Source organism: Python bivittatus, unplaced genomic scaffold, assembly GCF_059951505.1.
Source record: "Python bivittatus isolate LINGU-HERP-01145 unplaced genomic scaffold, Pbiv_v1 ctg000310_np1212, whole genome shotgun sequence".
Classification (NCBI taxonomy): domain Eukaryota; kingdom Metazoa; phylum Chordata; class Lepidosauria; order Squamata; family Pythonidae; genus Python; species Python bivittatus.
This window is the reverse complement of record NW_028277054.1, coordinates 3,580,183-3,599,258: the sequence shown is the minus strand read 5'-3', so window position 1 is coordinate 3,599,258 and position 19,076 is coordinate 3,580,183. Positions and strand designations below refer to the sequence as shown.

Sequence of the window (19,076 nt, the reverse complement as noted above, 5' to 3'; positions counted from 1 at the left end):
ACATCACTCTCTTCTTTGTAGATACATTCCATCACAGCTAGGCAGATCAATGCTCTGACTTGGTAAAAGGCAGTTCCACACCGTGTTCCATGCAGCCTCCAATTTTCTGATCCAAGAGTGTGCCCTGTGATACAGCAAGAGGTTCTGACTCACCAGCGTCATCCCCATATACGCCATGCCGGTGTGAGTCAGCTGATTATTCCACAGCACCAGTGTGACGAGGCCTTTCCGCTGCTCTTTCAGCCCTTCACAGATATAGGCCAATCCTAGGAACCACAGGACAAACAGTTGAGAAAGGGAAGTTTTCTTCATTTTTTCTAAAATAGCACATGGTAATGCAGAAGATCTGCAGGTTCTATATTTGGCTTAAGGGAATAAATACATCAGTTTGTTCCTTCTGGAAACTTTCCTTCCTGGAAACTTTCCTTCTGGATTAACTTCCTCTTGGGGTAACATCTCTGCATCTACTTTAAATAATTTATTTTGTTTCTAGGTAGGATCGTTTAAATAAAGAGGAAATGCTGAAAATTAGTTTCTTGGATCATAGATACCTGACACTTTTTACCAGTTCCTCAAAAAAAATAACCACCTTTAGGATTCAGCAAAAAGAACTTTATTTAAAAATCAATTACCAGTTGACAGCCCTATTTTTCCAAATCTGAAGAATGTGTCTCCTTGGAAGTTTGACCCATCCAAAAATAGAATGATGCATGAATTACTGCAATCAACTGCATTAAAATAAGCCCCAGCTGCTACTTGTCAAGTTAATGTGATTTATTTAAGTGTTCAAATATACACAATAAACCAGTAAATAAAATGTTCCTATTGTCTGAATTATTTAAAATCTTATCTTAACCTCCAGGACATTCCTGCATATATTTTTTGGCTAACAAGACCGAAATAAATTCTGCAAAAATAATCAGACACGTGAAAGCTTACTTAATTTGCAAAGATGTATTCAAGCCACAGCATCTGGACTTTTCTCAGCTTGGAATTTGAGTAAAGTTACAGCTGAGAATGGAAATGCAACTGTTACTTTTTTTTTGAGCTGCAGTTCATGGATTTCTGTTTTGGAGTGAAAAGAGGATGCTTGAGGCAAGATCTCCCCTACCCGAGTCCAGAACATGGTTGTTCCTGAGATCCAGGATCTGTATGTAACAATTGAACTTCAAGAGGTTGCCGAGCTGAGCCGAGTCTTGGAGGCTGTTCAGTTTATTATCAGCCAGGTAAAGTTCCCGCAAGTTCATGTTCATTTTCAGAGCCGTCGCTAAGAACAGAAAAATAAATCAATGAGCGAGCAAGAAGGAAACACAACTTTGGGCCCACTCCAGTAACCCATGGCCGTCAGTTCTGGCAGCAAACCGCAATGATGCAAAAATGACGGTAGGCCGCAGGGATGTCATGGTGTAAATCTCATCCCTGTGTCTAAGTGAAATGATGGGATTTTAATCATGACGCAGGCTTTGTCGTTCTCCCCCAAGGGACACCCTGCAACCAAGCTGCGTTAAGAGGCCTTTCTTTTCCAACTTCTTTCACCTAATGCTCTTTTAAGCAGAGAAAAAGTCCTATGGATTAAGCCAAGGGCCTGTTTAGCCTAACATTTTATTTCTCACAGTGACCAATGGATGCTTCTTTCGTGGAGGGAAAGTGCAAGGAAGAAAAGAACCACAATCCTTGAAAAGTTCTACTTTCCTTGGATGCAAAGGGGAAAAGTGAGGAATAACAGATCTACTTGAAGCACTGCTGACAGTAGCCAAGGCTTGGAGGGAATTCATAGACTGCTCACAAAGAGTAGCCACAGAGGAGGAAAAAGGCACATTCCTAGCCAAGCTGTACAGTCTTCCTTCTCCTCCTCTCTTAAAAGGAGTTTTGGAATGGAAAAACAACCAAGTCAACTAAAGCTGGATATTGTTGCTATGAGCAAAGAGGATAATCTTTCAAACTTCATTTATTATTGCTACCAGTCTGGATGTTAAGTCCTTCAGGCTGGTTCCAATTTATTATTAAAGCTCCAGGATCACCTTTATCTGCAAGAATGTCCACTGCCCCTCCTAAGCCCCAGAAGCAGCCTTAGAAAATAAAAATATCATGTGGAATCAGCCAAGGGGAGGGCCACTTACCCAGGAAAAGAATCAAGATAACAATGAGGTGTTACAGGATGCGGGGGGAGGGGGGAACCACTACAGTTGGCTTGTAAGCTCCTTTGAGAAACTGCATGTCATTTATTTTTAACATGCTAAGAGTGGCCATGTGCCTGAAATGTTACAGGAACACACTCACAAAAAGCATGTTGATCTCTTAGCAAGGGATTGGGAACAACTGCAACATAGGGTGGGGGCGGGGGCAGAGGGATGGAAGATGTTAACAAAAGGACAACTCAAGTTATTCACCCAGTAACATGAGGGGACGACCAGACAGACTAGCATTCTCCAGGTGTAAGACGACCAGGCTGTTGCTGATGCGCAAGGCGCGGGCCACAAATGGGGCCGAATGATCCAGCAGAGGCGTGTTGCGGGCATCCACATACTGGAGGCAGTTTGTCTGGGAGAGAAAGAAAGCAGCAAGAGTCAGGTACAGACAGACGTGGCAGAGGGGAGGTGGGGAAGAAGGGAAGGGACCGCCTCTTAAGATCCAAGAAGACTGAACCACAATATGCAGGAACAGACAAAGTTTCAGCTAAGGACATCGGAGGCAACCTTCTTTCATCAAGTGAAAGCTTCAGCACAAATTACCAAACTGCAGGTCTGGCATATATGGCAAGACATTGTACCATGCAATGTTGCCAAGTGTGAAGTTATTCTACCCAGATTACAGGACCTCAAAGAAGGCAGTAATAAGCAGAAATCTGTGATATAGTCCTCAGTGCAGAGGATCCATCCCTGGAGTCTCCAGGCCCAATTTCAAACATCCTGGTGTATGGAAGCTTTAGACGTAACACTCCCAAAGCAGGCTGCCTGTGTGATAACTGGCCAATGCCGGGCTTGGAACCAGAGGGACCCATTTGGGGTTTAAACACTGCTGTGAACGTCCTTGGACAAATCCAGCCCTAGGATTTGCCTCCAATTCACAGGAAAAGACTTAAGTGGCATTCCCATTATTTCTGGTATGATGGTGAAATAGGCTATTTATTGTCTTTCCTCAAGGCTACCTACCAGTTTAAAAAAAAACAAAAACCTCAGGAGAACATTAGTACAAACCTTCCTCATCATGTGCGCAGCTGCCTGCCAACCTCGGGTGCCAATGTGTTTGTTAAACGAGATGTTGAGGTGTGTGGCTGACTCATAGTATTCAATCATATCAAACAGTGCTGAGGCACCCTAGCAAACAAGAGAGGAGAAAAAAACAGCAGCAATGTTAACAGGGTGTAGCATCCCAAACAACGATTTTGCCTGTCACAGGCATGGGTGCAGAACTAGCAAAGTTTAATGAATTTAAATTCATTTCCATTTATTAGGATGTTACATGTAGACCTCTAGGCAGAAGGTGCCCTTTTCAATTCCTCAGACAGTCAGTTTTGAATGGTGAAGAGGTGCAGAATTCTGCTTCACCAGAGAGAAGAGAGGAATATTTAAAAGCTCTTTATAGGTTACATACATCTTCATCAAGGTTGGTTTGCTCCAAATCCACAATTTTGAATTGGAGGCGCTTAAAAATCTCTTCCAGAGCCTCACAAGCCTTGTAGTCTAATTTCTCACCTGTAAAACAAGAGAGACAAATAGTTTGAAAAATATGGTGGTTTATGACCAGCAACTCAGGAAGAAGTAAGGGGTGGGGTGGAGGGAGAGATGTTAGACAATCCTGGGAGCCAACACACTAAACTTCTCCCTGCTCAGAAAAGTGATGGGATGAGCGGCCTAGGGACAAGGCTGCCTCAAGTCAAGATGATGTTGGTAACCCAGCCGCCAGTCCCACAGATATCATGGCTGTGAATGGCTCAGCCTCCAACTGGGGAAAAAGCTGTACAGATCGCAGTGGTTGGGGATTTAAAATGAGGTTGAGGCCAGACAGGCCTGCAGAGAGAAACTCTTAGAAGAGCCTCAGCTGCTGTGCCATTCCAAGCCTTACAGCAGGGTTTCTCAACCTCAGCAACTTTAAGATGTGTGGATTTCAACTCCCAGAATTCCCTAGCCAGCATGTTGAAGTCCACACATCTTAAAGTTGCTGAGGTTGAGAAACCCTGCCTTACAGGAATTACAGGAAGAAATGGATCTTTTCTCCACTGGAAATGTAAATCAGTATTTGACTGCTCTCAACCTTTTACTGGGAGACATGGCAATACTTGAATCAGCTTAGCAGCTTCTAGACAGTCAAGTTTAGTCAAGTGAGACTAAAGGGGGAAAGAGGCACTTGGGCTGGAGAGACAGGCCAGACAGTATCACCACACAGCTTCACCTTCCGTAGATGCTTGCTTGTGGTGTTGGTGTTTGGGAACGGTTAAATCCCCTGAAGCAACGAAGAATTTCGGGGATCCTTATAAGTTTAAGGAGGCCAAGTGATAAATTATCTGGGGGAATAAAGGAAGATCTTTTCAACATCTCGTAGTAACAGGGGTAGCCTACTGTCTCTCAATTCTGTGCCTCTGAAGAGGCAACACAGTATTTTGCAAACTGTAACCCATTCTGGATCAAGTTGAAAAGGAGTTGGAAGAGAAGACCTTCAACATTTCCTCCCCATAAAGTGGGCTCAAGGAAATTAGACTCACATTCATGTGAGTGTGTGGGTGTGAGCAAAAATGAAAGTGAGTGAATGATCCTCCACAGCAGAAAGCAGTGTATTCCACAATGGAGGGCTATGCAGATAAGGAATAAGGCAAATGAGGTTTAAAGGCTGCTTCTATTCAGTGCTTTCTACAAAGGAGAAGAGAAAGAAAAAGTGAAGGCCACTCCAGAACATTTATTATTACTGGCATTTTCATTCCACCATTTTTCCGAGAGCACAAGACAATTTTCATAGCGGTCTCCCCAGTGTTATCCCCACAGTCTCTCTGTGAGTGGACTGAGCTGAGGGCTTGGCCTGAAATCAGCCAAGAGCTCTATGACCAAGTGGGGACTTGAACCTTTAACTACTGTGCTAAAATGGTCCAGTTGAAGATTAAGTTGTGCTTTTTTTCCTCTTAAAAACATTTGGATTTAGAGACTGCAATAACTGGGCAGTTAAGTCTCTATCTTCTCCTACCTCCCTTTTAGCAATTTTTATTATTTAATATTGGAGTCCTGTAGCTGCCATGTTACTCACCTCTCTTATAAGTGGCATTATAAAAGCACTTACTCAAGGTACAACAGAGGTCCTACCCCTCACTACAAGAATTCTTCTCATTTTCTACTACTACAACCTCTTCGTCCTTTTTCAAACTTCTTCTGATATGAGGATTAAGTGCCCGTACCCAGTGCACGAAAACTGTGCACTCATAATGAAGATTTAGCACTGTGCCGAGGTCAGAAAGGATGCTCAGAGATGTGGCTGTTATTTCTGCTACAGAGCCAGATAGCCTAACACGGTTGCTCTTTCTTCTCCTTAGCTGTCAGGCGTGACCGTTCATTTTCCATTCAGATGACGTCTGCACCCTCACACACCTGGAGCCCTGACAATTTATGGCCCTGCCCATCAGGCCAGTCTCTCTTTGTGAACAGGCATTTCATTTTGAAATGAAGCCTCTATTTAGCAGCTCTGCACATAAAACCCATCTTGTGGTCAACAACCTGTCATTATAATGCAAACACGACGTTTACTGATTGCTTTAAAGGGACTGCTTAGTTATGAAATGTAAAACCTGGTAAAGGAACAGGAGGAAAAGCAAGGTTCACTCCAGGTAAATCCAGACAGGATCATGCGTATTTCTGGCTACCGTGAAAAAGATAACAGATGTTCATCAGCATCTATCAATCTGGTTACACCATTTGGCGCATTTCCAATTTTTTTCAAACTTGATTAACTTTTAAATCTACAACTGGAGAAAGAAAGTTGAATGCAAAAGAGAAGAGTGCTGGTAAGTTGGTGAAAACCTGAGCCAGCTTTAGAATATCAGGTTTCACATACCTGCCAGCAAAAGATAATGACTAATTCGCACATGGCACTCGGCAAAATGACCCCAGGATCTGCGACATCTATTCTGCCACCTCCGCAAAAAGGGGCCTATTTTCAAATGCAAATAAATGGAACCAATTCGTGAACAAGAGGGACAGCAACCTTAAAGGCATGCCCATGTTGGCAAATCAGCTGTGCCAATAAAAGGCTTGAAGACATACCTTTTAGATCCAGGCAATCTATCCTGGGGGTTAGATCTTTAAATTCCTGCAACAAAACAGTGGCAAATTATTATTTATGGCAAGAAACTACATTAAGGATCAGAGCTGAAGAGAAACATGGGGGAGAAGAGAAATGCATGCCAGGGCCTTGCAGGTGTCTTCTAACTCCAAATTTGACTCAGACTCTCTTCAGAAGCCAAGTCAGTTTGTTTCAAATCTGGGATTAAGCACAGAATCAGTCATTTTCTTCTTGGTCATGGCTCCCAAGATGGAGCCCATAAGATTAAATGTCAGGAGGGAAAAGTTGGCCTTTAAGTTAATTTTGCAAGTTCCCTTACAGAATGGCCTTGGAACCATCCTGGAATCACAGGGGTCTCCTTTCGCCTTTTCCTTGCTGGACAGATGCTATGAGGAATTGAGAAGGGCTGCAGTCTCTGTGAGCAGGTCTGGCTTCAACCCCTAGCCTCTCCTGGAAGGATTGAGAAAAGATCCTGGGAAAGGGGCCGCTAGTCAGCATTAACACCACCACCTAGATAGACCAAGGGTCTGCCTCAATATAGAATGGGTTCCTATGTCTACCAGATCTGTTAAAAATAAACCCCAAGAGTGGACAGGAACTGCATTATAATTATAATCCTCCTCCTGCTGCTGTTGTAATTAGCTTCCTGCAGGATTTTTAAAATATCCATCTCTGGCTTTAACAGCCAGATCTAATCAATCAGTATAACAATACCTTTAAGGACTAGGACATACCTGGATCTGCTTCAGTAGTTTGGGTATCTGTTTGCAATTTAACTTTTGACAGGCTTGCTTGTAGGCCGTGAGAATTTCTTCCACGGTCACATTCTGAGCTGGAAAGAAGGTGAGAAAGAGATGGGGAGAACCCATCAATAATGAAAAAAACCCTTGATTAGTACCAGTGTCACAGCTTTAAAATCTTTGAAGTAAACATAAAAGGGAAGTGACCATAATCTGGAGATAAGAGTTCAAAGGGTGCTGGGAGAAACACAGTTTTTTGGGGTGGGGAAGTAGCATAGCCTTGCTTGTTGTGAATATGATACTCATACTACCTTTAAGAGATTCCCCCACCCATCTTCTCTCTCTTTCTCTTATTATTTCCAGTGTCTTCCTCTTCTTTCCAAAAGGAAGCCCTCCTTGGGCTACTAGAGTCAGTTATTAAGAGAGAGACTCTTCCAGACTCTTTTTGCAAGATTAAGCAGCATCAGTGGTTTGTGATTAACTAGGAAGACTGGCACCAGCATGTAAACCGATAAGAGTCATTAAACACAAATATACACCCAAAGAAAATAGACAGGCCACTTGAACTGCTCCAGGAAGTGCCAAACAAACTGCCCTGACTCACAAAATGATTGGGTCAGGCCTGGGTAGGCAGGGATCTAATTACAAGTTTAGGATCTAACCTCGATTGCTGAAGCAGAAAGATCTTCATCACCCCCATGCCCGGCTCAGTTCAGAAAAGGATAATTCTGCCATTAACACAATCATTGGCAAGACTAGAAATTTCCAAGTGGTTCCAGTTGCTGCACACTTTGGTTTTAATGGTATTTATCTGCAAGCCAAGCATTCAGGTACAGGAGGAGAGAGAACTTTTTCATTTAGCTTCCTTTAAAAAACCCACTCAGAATACTAAGTTTTGTGGCAAGAATCTGCAGAGGTTGTCAATAACTCTAGCTTTGCAGTTCATTATTTGCTTCAATGTGCTCTTCTAATGTAGGATATATTTTAAGGCCTATTCATCAAGCCATGTTTTTAGATTAAAGGTGGGAAAGAATTAATAGCAAGACCCAAGGGTTAAGAAGTAGGTTACCTACGTAGCCTTAAGGCAAACTGCCTTCTAGAAAGAAGAAATTGAAACCTTGATGGCCCATCCCATGCCTGGTCCTGCCACCAAGGTAAACTCTAGCTGTTAACTCTCAACTATCTTCCAACTAACAAGGGATCTCTGCAGCTCAGCCACTGGCAGCATAGCTGGCTGAGAGAAAGACTTCTTGGGGACTTCTGCGGCATACTGCTGAATATTGTAGCAAGTGAAGCTTTCTAAAATAACAGTACAGGAAGCAAAAATGAATGCACATTCATACACCGAACAGACTTTTCCAGCTAATGCAGAGCCACTGGGATAGGATGATTGGAGGCCAAAAAAGGAAAGGTGGAGGAGGGGGGAACAGTCAGAGCTTAAGCATTTGTGCCTGGGGAGAAAATTTCAGTGGGTGCAGCTATCCACTGAAGCAGCAGGATATTCTGTATTTTCTGCTGTTTCACCTTGGACACTACGGTACAGGAGCTTAATATTTATTTCATCTCTCACTGTTACTTAGTACTTGCAGGTTCCTGAGAATTACAGCCTAGAACAAGGTTTAACCATCCTCATCAAGCTCTGCAAATACTGTAGTCTTTGAACATACCTTTCTTACAGCCTACATGGTTACCTATCACTTCCTTGAAAAAAGATACCTAAATAATTATTTCATCGTCTCTGAACTCTTGTGATTTAAGTGTTCAAATATCTCCCTGCCTGATTTTCTGTTTCTGGTATATTTAACTTTATTTTTAAAAAAACAAAACCCTGGGCTTAAGATACTTAACAATGAGTTCTGAAATGCTGTTCTTCCAATCCTTTTGCCTGTGTTAAAGCAGGATTTTTAGCCACACTTAGTTGAACAAGCCGTTATTACCTGAATTGTACATAAATCAAAGCTATGATGGATAGGTTTGTGCACTGTGCTAAGCCAAAAAGCAAATCACATTAACATTAGTACAACATATGAACCCTGGCGCTATCTGGGTTCTTGTTTTTCAAGCCTGAATTCCCTTTTTGTTCTGCTTATCTGGACAAACCTCCATTTTTAACACTTTCATTTCCCCAATAGATTTCTTGACTACGCTGTTAAATAGGGAGCATTTTCTTAGACGTGAGGTTTCCTTTCTTGATCTGCAGTGAAAATTTACTGGATTATATTGTTCATTTTTGGTGTGTTTTAACAGACAAATTGGATATAAACATGAAGCATACCTACAACTAAACAAAGAACGTAGAATACTTTTAAAAGCCAGCTGCTTAAATTTATGGAAAAACTGCACAGATGTTGATTTGCCTAATAGTTTCTTAGCAGAAAAGAGGATTTTCTATTGTTTACACATACCAGCTTTGCCCGAGTAATTCCCCTTAGGACATTCAATGCACCAGGAAGTTTTTTTTTTATTACGTACTTTGGTTTACATATGCATAATCTAACCTTTCTCTTAGACCAAGAGAGTATAATACGAGGATTATACTTATTCCATGCAGAGCCACTTGTTCGAAATCCAAATATTTTCACTCCTAGGAATCTCACTTCTACCCCTTTAGGAATAAAATGTTTAAAATGCATCCTCGAAGACCTCCAGTCTGAGAACAAAACTAAAAAACCCCAAAACAAGGTGATTGTTCCAGCTTCTTATTACACAGGCAGGGTTTTCCTCCCTGCTGCCGAACACATAGACAGGGAAACATTTACTTAGTCAAGGCTTAGCTCCAGACATTTTGATGCCTAAGGTAGAAAAATGAAGCAGTAATTTCTTGACGGTTCTTTCAGCAACACAAGCAGCAGTTATAAATCTCTCTGACCAAAGTATAGTATCCAGGCCTCTTATTTCCATTCCATTCCCTCTCTTCAATCTGAACCAAGTCTACAAACCATCAATGTTTCCATTACATAGAACATAACGGCGTGCACCCTAAAATGCATAAAAATCTAATACAGTACTGCATCCATGAATTTCTGCATACCCAAAGGGTCTTCTCTCACTCCCTCTAGCTGAGCGCTCACAAAATTTGCTCCAAAAGACTGGGAAGAATGCCAAAACATATATTGAACTTTTAGAAACAGAGGAGTATTTATAAACCCAAAGTAATTTCAATGCATTTATCTTCCTGTATCACATTGCTGCAAAAGTCAGCAACCTGCACACCTCTTTTACCAAACTGAATTTGGGGAAAAAGTAGGAGCAGAAGAGATCACTTGATATCACCTTGTGTAGCAACAGGACCTGCTTACATTGCACCAGCCAGAGTCAGTTTTCTATCCTCTGACCTGGCTTTTCAGATAAAGCATCCATACCCTCCCCCTCTCCCCCCAATAAACAAATATATTACAACAATTCACAATTCGGCTTTGACAAAAGCAGCAACGCCAATGTTTCTTTCAAAGTTTGGATCTGGAGGGCTGAAAGCCAGGTACTTTCAACAGAGACTATCCACTGGATTGGCAACAGGTGAGAGGAACAGTAACCATATTTTGACCACTGACTTGCCCCTAAGTGTGCAGAATCACAAGCAAAGGGACTCTTAACTCTCTTCCCCAATGTTATTTTTTAGCACAGCCTTCTTTTTCTCACTCCTCACTCTAGCAGAAAATCAGTCGACACTGATTGACAGTTTCCTTCAGACTGCAGTGTGTGTGGGGCACTGACACAAAGAGGTCACCCCTCCATCATCTTCTATACCCTGTAAGGTGAATAGAAGCCTAGGGTGGTAGCCAAGGACTTCTCAACTGAAGCAGTGCTAAGTTCACTGACTGTGCTACACAATCACATGCTTGGCTTATGGTTGTATTAACATGTTGTGGGAACCCAGTCACGGTAACTGGTAAATCATGGTTATGACTCTGCATTGTTTAAACCAAGCTACAGTGGTTTGTAAACCATGGTTTCTTACAAGAGTGTACAAAAGCTGTTGGTTCGGGAGACACACTTGGCTTTGTATGGCATGTAAGGGTTGCCCTCTAGAAGCGAGTGGGGCCAAGCATAATTTTTGGGAACCTCTGCAATCCTTAGTTTATGGTATGTGTCCAGCAAATACAACAGACAATAACTTCTATAAATATACAACAGACTCTCTTATTTTTATTTCCAATATATCTTTGCAGCAGTCAACTTTAAAAAAAAAACTTTTCGGCCTGAGAAAATGTAATGAGTGACTATGCCTTGAAAAAAGGTGCCATGTGAGGTGGACCTCATTCTCCGTCTTTCCAGCTGCTGATGAGATGGCGGGTGGGAGCCAAAAAGGCAGGTTCGTTTACTGTAGCTGCCTGTACCTGGCGGGCAGCCCAGATCAGATCAGCAGCACAAAGCTTGCACTGAGATTGAGAGCAAAATAGGATACAGTTCTTTCTCTCCAACACATATGGACTTCAAACCTTGCAGTATTTTCTTTTGAGTCTGAAAAGAACTAGAAAATGAATTTGCAAAGCTTCCGGGGAAAGGCTGTTGGCCTTTGGAACAGGAATGCTGAGCAGAATAAAACAGAGAGAGGGAAGAAAAAGAAAAGATTATGTATGGGAGGTGCCAGACACCATGCCACAAAAGCCAAAAAGGGAAGGTGTGTCATGCTTCGAAAAAAAACAAGAAAAGCTGCCTTGGGGGCCTGCTGGTGAAGCGGTAACGTGGAAAATAAAACAAAAGTGCAACTTCAATAGAGTGTCAGCTTCAGCAGCTCCTGCCCTTGAAGGGATGTGTCAAAGAAACCTCTACAAAGGCGCCACACAGCAGAATTTAGACCAGAGGGCAAGCTTATCTTCCAGGGCTTGCATACTGCCCCTTGTATAGATAAAAAGACTATCCTAAAACTTCAACACCAGTAGCCCCAAATGGCTACAAGAAAAAAGCTCTCATTTGCCATTAGGCCTTAATGCGATGGCCCCAATGATCACTTCATCTGGATTTTAACCATCAGAGAGTCTAGGTGAATTTTCTCTTGCAAGGGCCATAGCCCTTTAAGAGTAATTTGTTGGGGGCTGTGCGATTATGTGGGTTGAAACAGGTTGCACAGGAGAGAGAAAAAGTCCTTACTAGATCTAAACGGATCTCTTCCATGGGGTTTTACAAAATCATAACAAGGGTTGCAACTCAAGCCTATCCTCTCCATTCTAAAGGGGTGGAACACCAGAAATGGCCAGCAGAGTAAAGAAAGGGCATTCCTAAACAGACTAAATAATGTTCTTGGAGACTGCTTCCTCACCACTCTCAGCAAAGAAACCTTGTTGGTGTGACTGATCACCCTTTACTACAATCCAGCTTGATAGCACTGAGGTTCAATGTGGACCCTTTTTAGGAGCAAAAAGAAGAAAGATATTCTACCAACAATGTAGGGGAAAATCGAGATGGATGATTTATTCTGCAGTCAGATCCCACCATTGTGACCCAAAACTGCAGGCCACTTTGCTAAAATGGTCTTTTAATTAAATGGTCATCTTGTGGTATTGTGTTATTATTTTGTTCATCACCCAGAGTTCCTCCTGGTAGATAAGTGGCTGTATAAGTTTGCTTAATAAAGTAATAAATAAAATCTGGTCAAAATATGAGTGCAAATAAGTAACTATAAATCACAGGATTATTAATAGATCCTACATGGTTCACTTTTGATTATTTGAGAATAATAATTTATTAAATTTATATGCTGCCTGACTCCCAGCAAATATAAGAAATGTACTTGCAAGAAAAAATAGCTTGGAGGTAGTATCTTTCTTTAGGGAGCTCTTTCTGGAGAGGCAAGGAGCTCACAGTAATAAAAAGTGCCAGCAGGAAAGAAAAGATGCAAATAGGATCACACACTCCTTTATCAACAGTCCTTCTTAAGTCAGGGAACTTAGCCTGTTGTCAGACTTGGGGTATTTACCCACAGACTTGGCTCTTAACATTTCCGTTTGGGCAAAATGAAAAAATAAAGTGTGTTCCTGCGCAAAGCCAACAGATTTTCCATCTGGGATTTCAGCCAAGACTCACTATCCAGAGTTAACCCCTTCTTAGCCTTTGCTTTGGGAACTTGCCAAGATTGGTCTTCTTCAAGCAAACAAATCAGCAAATTAAAGCATCCTGCCACAAATGGCACCCTTGTGCCAATTCTTCACACTCTAATAAGATTTAGTCCATGGCCCAATGTCAACAGGCTGAGTGTCCATATCAATAGAGGACAGTGACAGGCAAAACACACAATACAATGTGATCTGGGTTCTGAAGATGTTTGAACTACCCATTACAGAATGGAAGTGAAAAAACCTAATATAAAATCTGGGCTTCTTGTATTATGGATTTCCTTCCTTAGGATTAATCATGAGTGACTTGCCAGGAGGGACCCTAGCACACCGACCTTGGGGTTCTTGGGGCAAAGCCAAGCTAAGCCTCAGAGGTTGAGAGTCCAAGCTGATTATGACCAATAGTGGTAGTAGTGGTGGAAATCTAACCATTACTTAGTAGCAGACCCAAGTCTGCATTTGCAGGAGATCTTGAGATGTTACTTCCCCCACAGAACCAGGTTTCCCACAATGTGCTCTTCAGCAACTTACAAGCAGAGCAATGCAGACAACAATGCATTTGTTTTTGGATTGAGCAATATATTTTCCAAGATAGACCACATCTGATAATATGGAGATTCCGTTTATCTAGCATTTCTAATAGCTCATGAGACCTACCCTCCTTTAAAACAGTATCAGACTAGATAAACTAGTGGTCTGACTTAAGTTCCTATGCAAGGCTGGAAGAAAATCTCAATAATTAATTGAGGGAGGAAATCTTGCTAGCCTTCCTGCAGGCTGTGCCCAATTGCCAGAACCTATATTTCATTCCTTGAAAGAAAGACAAGACTGAAAGGTAACCAATAATTCAGAGTTGCTGTCTCATGAAATAAATCATAACCAATTAACTGATTGATTAAATAAAGCCAGTCTTTATTTGTGCTTTCAGATGGTATTGATTAAACCACAAGTCTTCTCTGCCAAGGTATTTAGTTCCTACAGTGGGAGCTGTATTACAGTATACCTACAAGGCACCAGACTTAGGAAAGCTGACTGAAATGGAACAAATATATTAAGTTTTCATAAACCTAATACAGTTCTTTCATCCTCAATGAGTACTGCAGGGTCTAGCGGGTTAAAAGTGTGATTGGTCAGTTCATCCATCCAATCAAATACTGCAGTCCTAAGATCCCAGGCCCTTGAGACAAACCAGACTACTGTATAAATAACTTTTTTTAAAAATCCCTCTTCCTTAGCTTTGGGAGTCTCAACCTGTCATTCAATAATATGAATTGCAATTTATACAGGCAATGAACCACCTACAATTTATTGGATCTCGTTTCAAATGCAAAAGGCTTGCAACAACCTTTTAAACCATACACCCATACACATGCCTGCAAACACAGACACCTGCTGAAAGCCTCAAAGTTTGCTCTCCAAGTCCACAGACTCTACAGGTCCTCTGAGTTGAGCAAGTTGGGAACTGCTTGCTTACATAAGGCTTCCCGGGGAAAACATTAATTGTCATGAGCAGACATGACTCAGCTGTGGTTGCAAAGGCAAAAGGCCCCACTGGAAAAGCAACCCTTCAGCTCCAGCCAAGAATGAACCAAACCACAACATTATACACACCAGAACAGACAGTACACAATTACCAAGCAGAAGCAGTCTTAAGATAATAACGGAGTGTATGCGTGTTGAAAAGGAAAGGGGTCCTACATTTTGAAGCTGCGGCTTCAAAAATAACCCTATTCTCAAAATGCTAGCTAGTTGGCAGCAGATGTTGTACCCAACTTTTGATTCCTGAAGTAAAGGGACAAGCTCCTGCTTGCCTGCTTTGTAAACCAACTTTGTAAGCCAACTGCAGTCTCAAGTTACTGGATATTTACCAATATTGTAGGGAGGAAGGACGAAGACCAGGAGAATTCACATATCTAGCAGCTTTTCCCCTGACCACACTGGCCTGACTTTGCAGATGAGAAGAGCTATAGCTGTTGAGCTTTTGTCCACCCAACCAGTCTCCAAGCCCATATCTTGTTCAGTTACCAAAGGTGCTTCTGGTTCTGCTGAAATGCTCCAATTCTCTCTTGGGCTGGAAACACTCACCTACCCCAGGTCATAGTCTACAGTGACCTGATTTAAGGTGGGCTAAATCACTCACTACCATTTTTTTTTTTGAGGGGGAACATCCTCACATATGCATGTATAAGTTTGGAAGGCAAAAGATGAGGAGAGAGACAAAGATGAGGTATGAAAAAGCATGTAGAATTAATTTGTTTCAAAGGGTTAAAACTAACTTCTTGGAAGGAAGAAAAGTGGCAGTGATAACCTGTTCTAGTGGGTTAGGGTATGTGCTACCATGAAAGTTAAAAAATAGAATTCAGTTTGACCCCAACTATTCCATGGTCTGCAGAATTAATATTATTAGCAATTTGTGAACAAATTACTTATTGATGTAGATTACCTATGGATGCTTATAAAGAAATACTATTACCATTTATTTAAATGCTTATGTAGAAGAACCTGTGAATATATATCCTGGGTTTTTTTTCTTTTCTTCATAACTGTATGTAGAATTTTTGTTTGCTTTTTGTTTTGAATTAATAAAAGCAAAAAGAAAAAGAAAATACAATTCATGACACCTGTGCATCATACAGAAGTAACTTGAGGGGGTTATGCAGCTGTCTTTCCCTGGCTGTCCCACAACAGATTCCATTCAGCTGTTCAAAGTCCCAAAATCTTGTAGAAAGGTCACCTTTTTGTTTTCCTTTGCTTAAGGCCAAACAATTTAAGCTTGCTGTCACTAGGAAGCAACTATCAATAACCAATTAATTCCCTCTCTAACTCTTTTCCTAATGAACTACCAACACTGCTAATCAAAAGTTAGGGGCCTCTAATAACTTACAGATTGGATGAGCTACTTGGAGTTAAAATGACTGAAGGGTCCTAAAAGCGTTTGTAATAAATAAATGTAGGAAGGTCAAACTTTCCTGTTGTAGTCAGAATATCAGACAATTTGCAAGTAGCTGCAGGATCATAACAAAAAGCAGAGTAAAAGGTTGCAGATCCAGGAAACCTTCCCTAACTTTTGCAGGAGCCAGCCTATGCAACAGGTACAGCAACAGTACAGAAACAGATGTAGAAAGCCGATTGCCCAACTTCGTGGTATCAGTCTCTTAACAGTATGACACTCTGACACAGGAAAAATTAAAAAGAAAAAACCAAGTTTGGTAACAATACCTGCCTAGACACTTAATATCAGCCTCAAAGCTGGGCTCAAACATCATAGTTAGCCCTGTGTGTCTAACCATGATTTGTCAAATAAGCCATTGTTGATTAACTTTGTTGTGCTAAACCATAAACCATAATTTGCAAATCACAATAGTCTGGTATACCCAGTTTCAAAGAAACTGTGATAACTTAATGCAATATGTAAACCTGGCCATTAACTTTCCCTCTTCTGCTGTTTCTCTGGGCTACAAAGGCAATAGCCAGAAGCCACAAAATCCATTTATGTTGCTGCTGTTGAACCAGTGGTTTAAAAGCTGAAGCCTGCTTTGTTAGAACTGTTAGTATTAGATAGAGGAGGACAATGTGGGCGCTGTATAAGCTTTACAGTAGCAGTAGCAAGGTTCAATATTAATACAGCAACTGACATATGGTAGTCCCCTCCTCTCTCAACTCATCTAGGATGTCAGGTATCAATTTAGTCAAGTGTGGTAGAAATACACAACACTTTTTAGGTCGTACAGTAGCTGAGCCTTTCAGGATGAGGAATAACTATCTTGGTAACAGAACTCGATGGGGATTTAGAAAAACAGGAACCCAAACACTAGCAGCACCAGATACCACAGGCACAGTAGGAGGAAGCAGAAGGCCACCATGGTATTTACCCAGAGGAGATTCTGCCAGGATAGCTGGAGAAAGAAATGTGCCTTGACATCATCAAGAAATCTAAGATTTGACAAGGACCGAAGCAGCAGCCCCAAATTCCCATTCATGAAGAAAAAGATGGGGATGGAGTGAGAAAATATCACCATCACTCTGCTTGCCCGCCCTGCATATTTACTACAGACAGAGTGACAGAACCACATTGGGAGGGAAGCCCTGTGCCTCGCCTGCCTGCTGCTGATGCAGCTGATCCAGGGCACAGAATGCCTGGCAGGAGGGTGAATCTGACTCATGGTTTTCTGGACAGACCAACAAAGACCTAAGAAGGAAAGCATTTTATTCTTCTTGTCATCCACCATTTGCATCGTGTGCCATGAACATTCAACCCCTCCCACTATACTGAGGCAACAAAGGGTGGGGCAGGGAGAACAGGAGGTTTTCCTTATCACAGGCAGCAAGAACAGCTTTGCTTTATCCACAAACTACTTTGCAAGATGGTGGCAACTCAACTTCTGTAAGGTGGTTTGCAAAAAAAAACCCAACCTCCCAGTCTCAGCCCAGCCCTCCATCCTGTATCTGCTCCTTTCTTTCATTATTCCTCAGAGGAAAGAGAGGCAGTATCTGAGATCCTGCTATTTTTCCCAGGACCACAGAAACATCATGAAGATGAACTAACTTGCTGTTCCCTGTACGTAGAGTATTCAAACGTTCAAAGCATTTCAGGACAATCCCACTGTCCTACTGTAGAGGAGGAGGGAAGAAGCTCAGGCAGGCTTGTCTGAGACTGCCTTGTGAATCCATGGCAGAAGCACATTCACCGCACAACCGCAGTGTGCATTTTGGGGAATGCAGCATGGTTCCTGGGCTAAGGCTGTAAATGGGAAGACCCCATTTGCAAAAGGAATTGCAACCAGACCTGGGTACTTTCACTTGGTTGCTTGCCCAGATGGCTTACAGTCTGACTTTTGTAAGCAAAAAAAAACAAAAACAAAAAAACAACAAGCACCTGTTTTAAGGCATTTGGGATTTTTTTTTTCCATGTGATTCATCCTCCAAAGGTTCTCTTTAGTTGCCACAGCTGACTGTACCTAGCATTATTCTTCAACCATGTCTGAAACCTCTTCCAATTCCTTTGTAAGCCTTGCCCTCCTTGTTGTCAAACTCAAAGCCGCCTGGGCACCAGACCCGTTGTTTTCCACAGCGGTGGATACACAGGTAACAGTAAGCTTTTAAACCCTCATGGCTAGAGAATCCCAGTGTTATCTTCTGCCTCCAGGAGAGAGGGCTGTTTCAACATGTTCCTACCCAGTTATTTTAGGCTTATCAACAGCCCTGGAACTTGTCTCTTGTGTCAAATAAGAATCCCCTTTAGGTGGACAGATAACTTTCTATAAATAGGAAGATAGATGGTTCTTTGTCCCTGCCCTCATTCTTTATTTTCTGGGAGTATTGTTGATTTGTTATATAATTTATTTCACAGAAGGCTGTGTTTTGTGGGATCTGTCATTGTTGTTTTCAAAACAAAGGCACTCATTAATTTTTTTGCAGCATCACCTGCTTCTCAAATATGGAACACTGGAACGCAAGATGTCTGAAACGGAGACAACTAATTAGCTCATCTGGTCTAACATTGTCTATAATGAATAGCAGCACCTCTTCAGAATGTCAAATACAATTTCCCAAGCTCCAGCTTATTTTAAATGTTAACGCTCATTTTCACAGAGTGTCCAACAACATATACACAATTCTGGTTTTATACTTTGCCCTAGGGAAGACTTGTAATACTCATAATCCTTTTTCTGTGGATCTTTGAAGTCTTTTCTTCCTTCATTCCTGCATCTGTCAATTTAATCAAAATATACAAAACACAGAATGTGGGTCACCTAAGCCCAATTCAAACAAAAGTAGGCAGCTTCATTTTAATGAGAAGAGGAAAAAATAAGAGGAACAACATTTTCTATAAAAGCAGGTTATGCATGCAAAGTTCACTAACAGGACTCCTGGGCATGTTCAGGGGACACAAACTGGCTTAGGTTCAACACAGCAATGCAAAATCCTTCTGAGAGCTCATCTTCAGGTTCCTTCATTAAATACAGTGCATAATTTCTACGAAGGTACTCTGAAATGCCATGAAAAGGCTAAACACACA

At 41.7% G+C, this 19,076-nt stretch overlaps 1 protein-coding gene across 1 annotated transcript in view; it reads right to left on the bottom strand.

Annotated features, from left to right (window-relative positions):
• Positions 1 to 19,076, bottom strand: part of PPP1R37 (protein phosphatase 1 regulatory subunit 37) — a 34,469-nt gene that overhangs the window by 9,754 nt on the left and 5,639 nt on the right. Inside the window, exons 2-8 of the mRNA XM_007421505.4 lie at positions 6,999 to 7,096; positions 6,246 to 6,291; positions 3,595 to 3,695; positions 3,198 to 3,317; positions 2,391 to 2,541; positions 1,112 to 1,267; positions 154 to 266 (exon numbers count right to left, since the gene is read on the bottom strand). Of these exons, the coding sequence (XP_007421567.1) occupies positions 154 to 266; positions 1,112 to 1,267; positions 2,391 to 2,541; positions 3,198 to 3,317; positions 3,595 to 3,695; positions 6,246 to 6,291; positions 6,999 to 7,096 (785 nt within the window). The remainder of the gene's footprint in view (positions 1 to 153; positions 267 to 1,111; positions 1,268 to 2,390; positions 2,542 to 3,197; positions 3,318 to 3,594; positions 3,696 to 6,245; positions 6,292 to 6,998; positions 7,097 to 19,076) is intronic.